Here is a 15,189-nt window from a genome sequence, read left to right as displayed (position 1 = left end):
CTGAGCCAAAGTTGGATGCTCAACCAACAGAGCCACCCAGGTGCCCCTCGGTCTTGTAAATTTTTAATACATTTTGGATATGTCATTTAATAAATTATAAGATGTGTCATTTGGGAATCTCCTATTCAGTAGATTGCCTTTTAGTTCTGTTGATTATTTCCTTTGCTGTGCAGAAGCTATTTATTTATTTATAAGTAGGCTTCATGCCCAGCATAGAGCCCAATGCAGGACTTGAACTCATGACCCTGAGATCAAGAGTTGATACTTAACCAACTGAGACACCCAGGCACCCCCCCTTTTTTTTTTAAAGCCAAGAAGCTTTTTATTTTGATGTAGTACCAATAGTTTACTTTTGATTTTGTTTCCCTTGCCTCAGAAGACCTATCTAGAAAAATATTGCTATGGCTGATGTCAGAGAAATTACTGCCTGTGCTCTGTTCTAGGCTTTTTATGGTTTCAGGTCTCACATTTAGGTCCTTAATCCATTTTCTAAAAAGTTTTATTTATTTGTTTTGAGAGAGAGAGCACGCAAGAGAGCATGAGCACGAGCAGGGGAGGGGCAGAGAAAGAAGTAGAGAGAGAATCCCAAGCAGGCTCCACACCAGTAGCACAGAACCCAATCAGTGGCTCAAACTTACAAACCATGAGATCATGACCAGATCTGAAACTGAGAGTTGGACGCGTAACTGACTGAGCCACCCAGATCCCCCACGTCCTTAATCTGTTTTGAGTTTATTTTGTGTATATGTGAAGTGGTTTGGTTTCATTCTTTTGCATGTAGCTGTCCAGTTTTCCCAGTACCATTTTTTTGAAGAGACTATCTTTTTCCCATTGTATATTCTTGCCTCCTTTGTCAAAGATTAATTGATCATACGATTGTGGGTTTATTTCTGGGCTCTCCATTCTGTTCTCTTGATCTATTTGTTTTTTTATGTGCCAGTACCATACTGTTTTGATTACTACAGCTTTGTAGTATTTGAAATCTGGGATTGTGATACTTCCAGTTCTGTTCTTCTTTTTCAGGATTGCTGTGGCAATAGGTATTCTATTATTTTTGGTACATTTGTAAATAGGATTATTTTCTTAATTTCTCTTTCTGCTACTTCATTATTAGTGTATAGAAAGCAACAAGTTTATATTAATTTTGTATCCTGCAATCTTAACTGAAGTCACAGATCACTTTAGTAGTTTTTTGGTGGAATCTTTAAGGCTTTCTATATACGGTATCATGTCATCTGCAAGTAGGGAAAGTTTTACTCCTTTTTTTTTTTTTAAACCAATGTGGATGCCTTTTATTTCCTTTTCTTGTCTGATTTCTGTGGCTAGGACTTTCAGAACTATGTTGAATAAAAATGGTGAGAGTAGACATCCTTGTCTTGTTCCTGATCTTAGGGGAAAAGCTCCCAGTTTTTCTCTACTGGGTATGATGTTTGTTGTGGGTTTTTCACATATTGCATTTATTATGTTAAGGTATGTCCCCTCTAAACCTACTTTGTTGAGGGTTTTTATCATGAATAGATGTTGTACTTTGTCAAATACTTTTTTTTGCATGTATTCAAATGATTGTGTCATTGTTTATCAAGTCTCTTGTTGATGTGATGTATCACATTGGTTGATTTGTGAATATTGAACCACCTTGTATCCCAGCAATAATCCCACTTGATTGTGCTGAATGATTTTTAAAATATATTATTGGGTTTGGTTTGCTAATATTTTGTTGAGGGTTTTTGCATCTTTGTTCATCAGAGATATTGGCCTGTAGTTCCCTTTTTTTTTGGTAGTGTCTTTGTCTTGTTTTGGTATCAAGGTGATGCTGGCCCCTTGATTATCGCTTCTAATTGTGACTTGGCAAACTTAATACCTAGCTGGCATTTAGGAAAACATTTTCCTTTAATATCCTTATTTGAGTTGCTTAAGCAATTTCTATTCCTCTTTCAAGGAGGAATCAAGTCAAAATCATCCCGAAAGAAAATAGATAGAACTCTATTCTGAGGTTGGCATAACTGTTGATGAAAATGATTCAGGTAGCAATAGATTATGCTGTCCTTTGCCACTTAGACCTCGTTCTTCCTTGGCACAGGGTGAGATGCTTAGAAATACTTGCTTTTAATTTATGATGATTAAGGGAGAGCACTCTCTGTACTTGGAGAAGTGGCTCTGCAAAGGGCTACTTTGAACCTAATATACTTCAAAGGCCTTGCTTTTGCCCAGATAAAGGTTACATGTCAATTCAAGGTGATACCATTCAAATAATTATTACTAAACAGGTTTCATCCAAGAAAGATTGACCTTACTTACTGAAAGTGTGGTTAAAGAATACAGAGGCATATTTGATTTCTTATGGTGATCTGTTCACTTGCATATAAGATTCAGGTATGAATAGATAAATGCAGCTACTGTGTATGGGCTCCAGTTGGATTTAGCATTTCAATTCTCTGAAAGTGATAACTGCATCATTAGGATAAAGTATTCTAAAAGGGTAAAGACACTAAATAGTCTAGCTATGTAATTAAAATTTTTTTAAAGTTTACTTTTCTTTTGCATGAGCTTATACCAAATATAAATGATTTGGTGTATCTTAGAATAAGAGCCACATTCTTCTGTAGCTTTGGTGTCTTAGGGATGTTACATTGTGGGGAAGGAAAGTTCTTTAGCTTTGTCCAGTAGAAGTTGGTAGTAGATCTGAATGCTCAGGTTTCTAGGATTTCAGTGCTCTTTATATAATTTGGAATCAAAGCCTTAGGATGATAGGGTACTTGGTGTCTGCTTTCAGAATTTATAATGATTTTCTTTGACAGTTATGCTTGTAAGATAGAGAATAAATCAGAACATAGATATGTAAAGTCACTTGAGGACGCAAACTGCTCTCAGGCCTGCAAGACTTGATTGTAACCTGTTGGAATGTGAAAACCATGTCAGTCTGAACAGGCCAAATTAACCCTACGGAAGCATAGGAGATGGAGAATCACTGAAGCAAAAGTTGGCAGTCAGTTGACCTCTGTGATGGCAGTTTCTCGCAATATAACAATAAATAGCATTTTAATGACCATCTAAGTCCTCTGTACATCTTAGTTATCTTGACATGTCTCTTGGGACTGGTATGGAAATAGAACAGGACAATGGCCAACAGGTACGTGAAGAGGTGCTCAGGATCACTAATCGTCAGGGAAATACAAATTAAAAAAACTGCAGTGAGATAGGACCTCATGCCTATTAGAAGGGCTGTCATCAAAAAGATGAGAGAAAACAAGTGTTAGCGGGAAGGTAGAGAAAAGGGAATCCTTGTACACTGTTGATGGGAATATATTGGTGTAGCCACTGTAGAAAGTAGTATGGAGATTCCTCAGAAATTAAAAATAGAAGTACTGTGTGATCTGGCAGTTTTACTTCTGGGTATATATCCAAAGGAAACAAAAACAGGATGCTGAAGATGTATCTGTACCTCTGTGTTCACTCCAGCATTATTTGTAAGAGCCATGGCATGGAAACAACCTTAGTATCCATTGATAGATGAATGGATAAAGAAAATGTTACACACACACACAGAGGAATATTATTCAGCTCTAAAAGGGAAATCCTGCCATTTGTGACAACATGGATGGACCTTGAGAGCATTATGATAAGTGAAATAAGTCAGACAAAGAAAGACAAATATTGTATAATCTCACTTATATGTGGAGTCTAAAAAAGTCAAACTCCTGGAAATAGAGAGCAGACTAATGGGTGGTTAATAGAGATGGGGGATGAGGGAAATGGGTACACTTCCAATAATCAGATAAATGAATTCTGTGATGTAATGTACAGCATGAGTGACTACAGTTAACAAGACTGTATAATATATTTGAAAGCTGCTAAGAGAGTAGATCTAAATGTTCTCATCACAAGATAAAATTTGTAACTGTGAGCTATGAATGTTAACTAAGCTTAATATGTTAATCATTTTGCAGTATATACATATATCAAATCATTATGTTACATACTTCAAGCTAGTATAATGTTATATGTCGATTATATCTCAATAAAACTGGGGAAAAAGAAATAGAATAAATGAGTTTGGTGACTTGAATGTTTAAATGGTGTAAGGTTAAGAAAGCCTGATGTCTCCCAGTTTGAATAAATTCTTGGTCTTAAGGCCTTGAGAGCAGAAGACCAAACTGAGATTCATCTGACTTTCTCTTTTTAGATGACACTCTTATACTAGATCTGGCTTCATTCATTATATTTTAGTTGTCTTTACTGACCAACTTTTAAAAATGACTCAGAAAATGTACAAAAGTTAGTTTTGAGTACTGATGGAATTAGAAAGGATTCCAATTCAGGACCCTTTTGCCCTTATAGGTATTTAAATGATGTAAAATAGTTATGGTGAAAGTTCCTGAAAAAAATTATTATTCCCACGACTGTCCTTGACAAGTATAAAGGTAATATTTTAATAAGAAATTAAAACAGGGCAAGGTAAAGTGTGCAGCATGACAATTGAAGGCCTAAGAGGAGGAGTTTGGCACTTCATCTCATGTTTTCTTTATGCAGTTTGATTCCGTGCATCCACCTTTTCTCATTCAATTGAAGTTGGTTTTGAGTTTTTATTGGGATGGAAACTGTTGAGAAAATGCTGGGGATTTAAGAGGAATCTGAAGATCATTTAGGGCAGCAATTTTCAGACTTTTCTTCTGCAGTACTTTACATGGTCCAGAAGAATAAGCCAAAAGTTGACTGATTTGGAGGCATGTCCCAAAGTGGCTCAGTGCAAACAGAACCTTTTAGTCTTGACTTTAGCTTAAAAAACTATGGGGGTGGGGGGCAGAGATCATGGACAATTTCTGTTCTTAATCATATTTGTATGCAGGTATGTGTACTTAGTGCATGGAAAGATAATGAATAAAAAGTCATTTTTGACTTTTTTATTCTGAAAAAGATTTCTGGATTTGATCAAATGCCCTCATCTCTTTATTGCTTATGTCCTATCATTTCCAGAAATGGATCTTGATTAGTTGCAGTCTTAGAAACACAGGTTTATAGGCTTCTTATGTGAGAATTGAATGAAATAATAGATGAAGATCACCTTACAAAGCATAACATGCCATGTTAAGAGTGAGGGTTTTTTTTACATTTAATTTGTTTTTTAAAATTTACATCCAAGTTAGTTAGCATATAGAGCAACAATGATTTCGGGAGTGGATTCCTTAATGCCCCTTACACATTTAGCCCATTCCTCCCTCCCTCAACCCCTTCTGTAACCCTCTTTTTGTTCTCTATATTTAAGAGTCTCTTATGTTTTGTCCCCCTCCCTGTTTTTTATATTATTTTTGCTTCCCTTCCCATATGTGTATCTGTTTTGTATCTTAAAGTCCTCATATGAGTGAAGTTATATGATATTTGTCTTTCTCTGACTGACAAGTTTCGCTTAGCATAATACCCTCTAGTTCCATCCATGTAGTTGCAAATGGCAAGATTTCATTATTTTTGATTGCTGAGTAATACTCCATTGTGTATATATACTGCATCTTCTTTATCCATTCATCCATCGATGGACATTTGGGCTCTTTCCATACTTTGGCTATTGTAGATAGTGCTGCTGTAAACACTGGGATGCATGTGCACCTTCGAAACAGCATATCTGTATCTCTTGGATAAATACCTAGTAGTGCAATTGCTGGATCATAGGGTAGTTCTACTTTTAATTTTTTGAGGAACCTCCACACTGTTTTCCAGAGTGGCTGCACCAGTTTGCATTCCCACCAGCAGGGCAAAAGAAAAGAGATCCTCTTTCTCTGCATCCTCGCCAACATCTGTCGCCTGAGTTGTTAATGTTAACCATTCTGACAGATGTGAAGTGGTATCTCATTGTGGTTTTGATTTGTATTTCCTTGATGAAGAGTGATGTTGAACATTTTTTCATGCATCAGTTGGCCATCTGGATGTCTGTTTGGAGAAGTGTCTATTCATGTCTTTTGCCCATTTCTTCACTGGATTATTTGTTTTTTGGGTGTTGAGTTTGATAAGTTCTTTATAGATTTTGGATACTAACCCATTATCTGATGTCATTTGCAAATACTTTCTCCCATTCTGTCGGCTGCCATTTAGTTTGCTGATTGTTTCCTTTGCTGTACAGAAGCTTTTTATTTTGATGAGGTCCCAGTAGTTCATTTTTGCTTTTGTTTCCCTTGTCTCCAGAGACATGTTGAGTAAGAAGGTGCTGTGTCCAAGGTCAAGGAAGTTTTTACTTGCTTTCTCCTTGAGGATTTTGATGACTTCCTGTCTTGCATTTAGGTCTTTCATACATTTTGAGTTTATTTTTGTGTATGGTTTAAGGAAGTGGTCCAGGTTCATTTTTCTGCATGTCACTGTCCAGTTTTCCCAGCACCACTTGCTGAAGAGACTTCTTTATTCCATTGGATATTCTTTCCTGCTTTGTCAAAGATTAGTTGACCATACATTTGTAGGTCCATTTCTGGGTTTTCTATTCTGTTGTATTGAGCTGAGTGCCTGTTTTTGTGCCAGTACCATACTGTCTTGATGATTACAGCTTTGTAATATAGCTTGAAGTCCAGGATTGTGATGTCTCCAGCTTCAGTTTTCTTTTTCAAGATTGCTTTGGCTATTCAAGGTCTTTTCTGGTTCCATACAAATTTTAGGATTGTTTGTTCTAGTTCTGTGAAGATTGCTTTTGTTATTTTGATTGGTATTTCATTGAATATGTAGATTGCTTTGGGTAGTATTTACATTTTAACAATATTTTTTCTTCCTATCCAGGAGCATGGAATATTTTTCCAGTTTTTAATGTCTTCTTCAATTTCTTTCATAAGCTTTCTGTAGTTTTCAGTGTATAGAGTTTTCACCTTTGGTTAGATTTATTCCTAGGTATTTTATGGTTTTTGGTGCAATTGTAAATGGAATCGATTCCTTGATTTCTCTTTGTTGCTTCATTATTAGTGTATAGGAATGCAACCAATTTCTGTGCATTGATTTTATATCCTGCAATTTTGCTGAATTCCTAGCCATTTTTTGGTAGAATCTTTGGGGTTTTCCATACAGAGTATCATGTCATCTGCGAAGAGTGAAAGTTTGACCTCTTCCTGGCCAATTTGGATACCTTTTATTCTGATTGCTGAGGCTAAGACTTCCAATACTATATTGAATAAGCATGGCAAGAGTGGACATCCTTGTCTTGTTCCTGACAAGGAAGGCTCTCAGTTTTTCCCCATTGAGGATGATATATATTAGTGTTGGGTCTTTCATATATGGCTTTTGTAATCTTGAGGTATGATCTTTCTATCCCTACTTTCTTGAGGGCTTTTATCAAGAAAGGATGCTGTATTGCGTCAAATGCTTTCTCTGCATCTTTTGAGAGGATAATGTGGTTCTTGTCCTTTTATTGATGTGATGAATCCCAATGATTGTTTTGCAGATATTGAACCAGCCCTGCATCCCAGGTATAAATCCCACTTGGTTATGGTGAATAATTTTTTTAATGTATTGTTGGATCTGGTTGCCTAATATCTTGTTGAGGATGTTTTTGTTTTTTAATCTTAGTGTTCTTTACAACTTAAGTCCTCTCAGAATTGGGTCTTAGGCCCAAGTAAAAAATTAATAGGGGAAAAAATAATAGGGTTTGGGGTAGGAGACTTCTTGGCTCAGCCTTTCTTTGACGTGTTTAGGATTAGGTACAACAAAGTTAACTAACCTTTGGTATAAATGATGCCCTTGCAGGAGGGAGCACTGGCAGTTGCTGGGTAATTTGAAGACTACTGTGGAGGGTTTGGTGTCAGCCAACAGCCCCAACGTCTGGTCCAAGTATGGTGGCCTGGAGCGGCTTTGTAGGGATATGCAGAGCATTCTCTATCATGGGCTCATCCATGACCAGGTATGTTAATCTCTTCTTTCTTACCAGGTTTTGCTGAAAAGAAACAGTTGCATTAAGTTGTTGATAGGGAGATGATGAAGGCTACTGGTCTGTGAACCCTTGAGAGTGGGACTGTGATATGATGAGAAGGAAGAGGATAAGGACAATGATGATGAATCACTAGGATTTTTCCCTTAGGAGGACCCTAGTGCACCTCTGAGAAGTATTTACAGAATATTGTCATTTTTAGAATATCCTCTGAGCATCATTTATAGATAACTTGTTGATTCTTATGAATGGTAATTTTAGTTATAGCTTATTTTTTATATATAAACTTCATTGATGTTGAGTTTCTTCTCTGTAATTTCCTCAAACACTAATAAACTTTGAGTATTGATAGTGAGTAGAATGTGAGAATACATAATGGTTTTTGCCTTATCTTTGGTAGTTACTCCATTTGCAGTTTTTTAAGTAAGGTTTGGATCTGAATAAAACTGTTGGGTGAGTCATTGGCTCTGGTACCCTCCGACTTAAAAAATCAGACCTCACAGATATGTGCATAATCTTGTGTTCCCAAACACTCATGCTCATCCCATATCAGGCCTAGTATTTTTCCTTGCCTGGCACTCTTTCCCTTGAGCTAAGCTTGTTTTTCTCTTTTTTCATCAGAATTTATTCTCAACTAGCAGTCACATTGAAAAAAAGCTAACCAACTAGTTGGTATTAAGGTATTCATAGTTGGTAGGATTTAATATGCTACCCTTCCTTCTAAAAATATATGTGTATTACCGCTGAACAGTATCTTCAAACTAACGTTCCTGTTTGATATTTTGAGAATTCAGTGGTGAAATTGGCTTAGGTTAGATTTTCTTTATGCAGAGGAAGTTCTGAAAGTGAGGCTCTCTCAAAGTGTTTCTTATTGGTTATTGTTATTTAAGCACTGTTCTAGACACTTGGAGGTAGCATTGTATGGTAGCCTGACAAAAGTCTCTAGAATCAGATAGAACCTGGATTGAAACCTAGACTTGTTTCTTAGGTCCTTGGGGGGAAAAATGACATAGTAGTTACAATTATAGACTTCTGAGTCAGACTGTTAATCTCAGCTTCAGAACTTTGTGGTATTGGGTAAGCTATCTCTTTGTGCCTCTGTTTCCTCATTTGTAAAAAGAGGAGGTAACACTGATACCTACCTCACAGAATTATTGTGAGAATTAAATGAGATAGTATACATGAAAAGCTTTAAAAAAACACAAGAAGTTGATAGTTGATCTTAACTATTAGGTATTATTAACTTTTTTGAGGCTTGCTTTTCTCATCTGTAAAAATGAAGATAATGTTTTTTATATCATAATGTTTGATGGAAAGATGAAATAGCATACAAATTTGTCTAGTGCAGTTTTTGGCATATAGGAAATGTCTTTCCATTTTTTAAGTTACAAGTTACATGTAGTTCTATAAAAAATAGTTATGAAGATAAATTAACCCACTGCAATCTAGTTTTTGCCCTTACTACTGGTGATCTTGCTACTGAAGTTTAAGTAAAATGATGTCCATGTTACCAGATCCATGAACATTTCTTCTCCTTTGAACACTGTCTTATGTTCATCATTGTTGTCATCTTACCATGACTCTTCTAGTGTTGTAGAGTTCTTCTCTTATCCCTGTGACCATTCCTTCTTAGTTTCTTTCCCTGGAATCTCTTCTTTTGTATTTTAGTTTTTAATAGGATTCTGTCCCATTTCTTTATCTCTTCTTATTCTGTACATTTTCCTGAAATAGCTTCATCCACTTGCATTGTTTTAACTATCACCTTTGTACTAAAGACCCCTAGCTCAGACACCTCTGCTAAACTCCAGATCCATAAGACATACTGTCTGTATACATTATCATCTGGCTGTTTGTCCTATAGGCCAAGCACAACATGACCCAAAACAAATTTATTTTCCTCATAAGATTGCCTTTCCTCCTGTTTTTAACACTAATTTGTGGCATTGCCAGCCACTCAGTCTCCCAAGCCAGAAACTTGGGAATCATGCCACATGTTTTACAAAAACTCAGTACAAGTTTCCCAGGTTGATGACCAAAATAAATATATCAGTGGCACTGCCATTTAGTGGTTATGTACTTGCATCTTGCTAGCAAAAAGGTTTTCTCTTTGGCCCCGTTACTAATTATATATTGTCATCTAGAGTAATCACCTTACCATATTACAAGACAGTTTTACCATCTGTGCCAGAAAAAGAAAATGTCATAATGAAATAGTAAAGTCAGTGGAATTCCAAATGAAAGATGCTTGGTAAATGCAAACCAACATTAACATATTTTGTTACAGTTATTAATAAGTGATATCTATGAAAGCATATGGTCATCAGAATGAAAAATATTAAAGTATATGGTCATCTGCAAAATAGCAGTAATGTTAATTAGGGAAAGCAAACCAGGCAAATCTATCATACACACATTTTTCAACTATACACTCTAATGGAAAGAATCAAAACCAAAAGATCAATACCGATTTCACTGCTGCTCTGTTCTGCCTTGTGAAGACCTAACAATTAATGTCTGTGTCAAGGACTTATTTTTCCCTTTCATTTCCTCCCTGAAGATTAAGACTTTCAAAGGCTTCTGGCTGCTGTGTCATCGGGAAGCTATTTTGGGTGTTGTGCCCTTGGAGAGGGGGAAGGGATTCAGTGATTCATGCTGGTCATATCTATTCTGTGCTTTCAAAGGATGTGTTATGGAATGTGAACTTTATTTTTTTAAATCACTCAGGGCCTTTGGAAAGCTATGACATCATGACCATATTCTTAGAGGAATCTCATTTTCCCTGACAGCCTGCATCTGGGCTACCTTTTAGTTTTTCTATAAGGCAAGGCATATTTGATCATTTCTTTTCTACTGCTTAGAAATGTGGACGGAAGGGGGAAAAAAAGAAATGTGGAGACACTCAGTCTATAAGATTCCTCAGCTGAATGGGAGAAGTAAAAATATCCCCCTCTTTTCCACCACCAAGAAGAAACCTTTTCTCAGCAATATAGGCGACCCAATTAAAAAAATTCTTTTTAATGATTGTTTATTTTTGAAGGAAAGAGAGACAGAGTATGAGTGGGTAAAGGGCAGAGAGAAAGGGAGACACAGAATCTCAAGCAGAATCTCTTGAGCTGTCAGCACAGAGCTCGACATGGGGCTCAAACTCACCAACATAAGATCATGACCTGAGCAACCGACCGAGGCACCCAGGTGCCCCTAGGCGGCCGTATTTTAAAAATAACAATAATTACAGAAAAGACTTCTGTGTATTTTTCTTTTCTGAATATATAAGTAATATATGTTTTTTATTTGTTGAAAATTTGGAAAATACCAAAAAAGAATTTGAAGAAAGTGAACATCAACCTCAATACCAACTGACAACAACCACTCTTTTAACATTTTGGTAGATCTTATTTTTTCTATGCATTTATGTGTCTTTTATAATATTAAGATCATACCATGTATGTCATTCCATAACTGGCTTTAAAATATTTAACTTTTAAAATAGTATATATACATGCTTAAAAACACAAAAAGCATAAAACTGTATTCAGTGAAACATCTTATTTCCTTTCAGTCCTTTAACTACTGTTTACCAGTTTCTTTCCAAAGAATTTTTATGTTTATGAAAAAAATATGAATAATTTTCTTTGCTACACCTCCTGATTTTTCACACAAATAAAAGAAGGCTATAATTACTATCCTGCATCTTGGTTTTTTCCTTGATAGGTCTTGTAATTCATTCCAAGTCATTACATAAAGTGCTTTTTCTTTTGTACAGTTGTCATTTTATAATATTCCATTAATGTATGTACTATAATTTATTTAACCAGTCCCCTGGTAATGGACTTTTAGATTACTTCCAATTATTTGCAGTTAATAACAGTGCTATAGCAAATAACCTTGTGTATAGGTCATTTTGCCCTTTACATAAGATATTCCTAGAAGCAGAAATTTTAGGCTAAAGGGTATGTGCATTTCAATTTTGATAGGCATTGCTAAATTGTTCTCCAAGAAGTTATGTCACCAACGATGTAGAAGAGTATGTATTTCTCCATATCCATGCCAATATAGGGTATTATTAAACTGTAAACTATCTCCAGTATGACAGGTAAAAAGTTACATTCCTTTTATTATGAATAATGCTTATAAGACCCATTATTTTTCTATGAACTCTTCCTATTCCCCTCCCATTTTCCTTAGTTTCCTTTCCTATGGATTTGTAGTTCTTTATTAATAGAATTAATCCTTTGTCTATAATGTGAGTTACAAATATTTTTTCCTAGTTTGTCTTTTGCCATTTCGTTTGGTGGCTTCTTACTATACAGAAAGATCTGATCTTTAGTAAGTCAGATTAATCATTTCTCTTAGGGCTTCTGGGCTCTGAAAGGAGCCCCCTGTACCATTATAAAAAATGTTTCTTGATGGTTTCTTCTATTAATGGATTAATTTTTAACATTTAAACCATTTCATTTGTAATTTACTTTTAATATATTTAATTCTCTTGGCACACAGATCTATTTCTGATTATTTATTATGGTCTGTTCTCTGTGTGCATCACTGCTGTTTTAATTATTGTGCTTTTTCATTATGATAAGAATAATGTGTGTTTCGTTGATGACTTCCCCCAATATTCAAATATTTGTCATTTTGTTTATTATTATTTTTATTTAATATATAATTTATTGTCAAATTGGCTAACATACAGTGTCTAAAGCGTGCTCTTGGTTTTGGGGGTAGATTCCTGTGGTTCATCGCTTACATAGAACACCCAGGGCTCATCATTTGTCATTTTGTTTACCCCTTAACCACTACATCAATTTTTGAATAAGGACAGGAAAAGCCTTCTTATACAATGTCATCTGGATCATAAGCTGATTAATTAAATGAGGGCAATTAAAGAGCCACTCAAACACTTTATTTTAAAACATCTAAATTTATATTTATTCAACAGTCTTTGGATATAGGGCCAAAACTTTTTCTGGGAGTGTGGATCCATTGATGGAGTTTTGTATCATCTTTCTGAATAAATTGTACTCATAATACATGAAACAGGGCTTCCAGTTTTAATTTCTTCTACTGGACTAGCAATTTAAAGATTCTGTAATATGAGTATAAAACTTTCTGCATTTTTAGGGCTTTTTTCCTTTTAATTTTGAAAGTTGTCTTGCCTCTGTATAACTTGACATCAAGTTTTTGTGTGGGCATAAATTTTCAGCTCCTCTGGGTAAATACCAAGTAGTGTGATTGCTGGATCATATGGTAAGAATACGTTTAGTTTTGTAAGAAACTACCAAACTGTCTTCCAAAGTAGTTGTACCGTTTTTGCATTGTCACCAGCAGTAAATGAGAGTTCCTTTTGCTCCATATCCTCACCATTTAATGCATTTAATGTTTGCATTGTTCTGGATTTGGGCTGTTCTAATATAGGTGTATAGTGGTGTAATGTTTTAATTTACCACTCTTCCTAATGACATATAATGTGGCATGTCTTTTCATGTGCTTATTTGTCCTCTGTATATCTTCTTTGGTGAGGTGTCTCTTAAGGTCTTTGGCCCATTTTTAAATCAGATTGTTTGTTTTCTTTTTTTTTTTTTAATTTTTTTAATGTTTATTTTTGAGAGACACAGAGTGCAAGTCGGGGAAGGACGGGGAAGGGAGGAGAGAGAGAGAGATAGAGAGAGAGAGAGAGAGAGAGAATGAGAATCTGAAACAGGCGCCAGGCTCTGAGCTGTCAGCACAGAGCCCAATGTGGGACTCAAACTCAGGAACACTGAGATCATGACATAGGCTGAAGTCAGACCCTTAACTGACTGAGCCACCCAGGTGCCCCTGATTGTTTTCTTATAGTTGTGTCTTAAGAGTTCTTCATTTATTTTGGATGACATTTTTTTTTTTTTTTTTTTTTTAATTTTTTTAATGTTTATTTTTGAGAGAGACTGAGAGAGACAGAGTACAAATGGGGGAGGGGCAGAGAGAGAGGGAGACACAGAATCCAAAGCAGACTTCAGGCACTGAGCTGTCAGCACAGAGCACATCATGGGGCTTAAACTCACTAACTGAGATCATGACCTGAGCCAAAGTCGGACACTTAACCAACTAAGCCACCCAGGCACCCCGGATAACATTTCTTTATCAGATATGTCTTTGTAAATATTTTCTTCCAGTTTGTGGTCTCTCTTTTCATTCTCTTGACATTATTGGTCATAGAGCAGAAGTTTTTAATTTTAATGAAGTGCAGCATATCAGTTTTTTGTTTCATGGATCATGCTTTTGGTTTTTGTATCAAAAAGTCATCACCATACCCAAGGTCTTCTAGGTTTTCTCCTGTGTTACCTTCTAGGAGACTTAACAGTTTTGCATTTTACATTTAGACTTATGACTCATTTTGACTTAAGTATTGTGACAGGTATAAGGTCTGGGTCTAGATTCTTTTTTTTTTTTTTTTTTAATGTGAATGTCTGGTGTTTGAGCACCATGTTGAAAAGACTGTCATTGCTCCATTGTATTGCCTTTGCTCCCTTGTCAAAGATTAGTTTATTCTATTTATGAGCATCTGTCTCTGAACTCTCTGTTCTGTTTCACTGATCTGTCTTTTTTTGTTGTTGTTGGCCAATACTCCACTACTGTGCCTTTATTGTAAGCCTTGAAGTCAAGTAGTGTCAGTCATTTTTGAAGAAAAACTTCGCTCTTGTCTTTCAAAATTGTTTTAGCTATTCTAGGTCTTCTTCTCCATATAAACTTTATTATTATTATTTTTGTAATGTTTATGTATTTATTTTGAGAGCGAAAAAGAACGCAAGCAGGGAAGGGGCAGAGAGAGAAGGAGAGAAAACCAAGCAGGCTCTGCATTGTTGGTGCAGGGCCCTACATGGGGCTTGATCTCATGTTTTGTGAAATCACAACCAGAGCTGAAATCAGAGTTGGAGGTTTAACGGACTGAGCCACCCAGATGCCCCCTTCATATAAACTTTAGAATTAGTCTGTTGATATCCACAAAATGACTTGCTGGAATTTTTATTGGATTGCATTGCTTTAGTTGGAAGGAACTGACATTTGACAGTATTGAGTCTTACTATCCATTAGCATGGATTATATCTGTATTTATTTACTTCTTTGCTATATTTCATCAGTGTTTTGGGGTTTTCCTCATATGGACCTTGTACATATTCAATTAAATTTATTTCTGAGTAGTTCACTTTGGGGAGTAGTTCACTTTGGGGAGTAGTTCACTTTGGGGAGTAAATGGTAGTGTGTTTTTAATTTCAAATTCCACTTGTTCATTGCTGATATATAGGAAAGTGGTTGACTTTTGA

The 15,189-nt window shown here is 35.8% G+C and overlaps 1 protein-coding gene across 5 annotated transcripts in view; it reads left to right on the top strand.

Moving 5' to 3' along the window:
* The window catches only part of RUBCN (rubicon autophagy regulator), a 59,813-nt gene that overhangs the window by 11,443 nt on the left and 33,181 nt on the right, over window positions 1–15,189 (top strand). For all 5 annotated transcript variants that reach the window (XM_039250883.1, XM_039250880.1, XM_039250881.1 and 2 more), the window contains exon 2: window positions 7,711–7,864. In XM_039250883.1, the coding sequence (XP_039106814.1) occupies window positions 7,711–7,864 (154 nt within the window). The remainder of the gene's footprint in view (window positions 1–7,710; window positions 7,865–15,189) is intronic.

This window comes from Hyaena hyaena, unplaced genomic scaffold (genome assembly GCF_003009895.1).
Source record: "Hyaena hyaena isolate Hyena2069 unplaced genomic scaffold, ASM300989v1 scaffold_382, whole genome shotgun sequence".
In the NCBI taxonomy this organism is placed as follows: Eukaryota; Metazoa; Chordata; class Mammalia; order Carnivora; family Hyaenidae; genus Hyaena; species Hyaena hyaena.
This window is presented reverse-complemented; position numbering and strand designations above follow the sequence as displayed.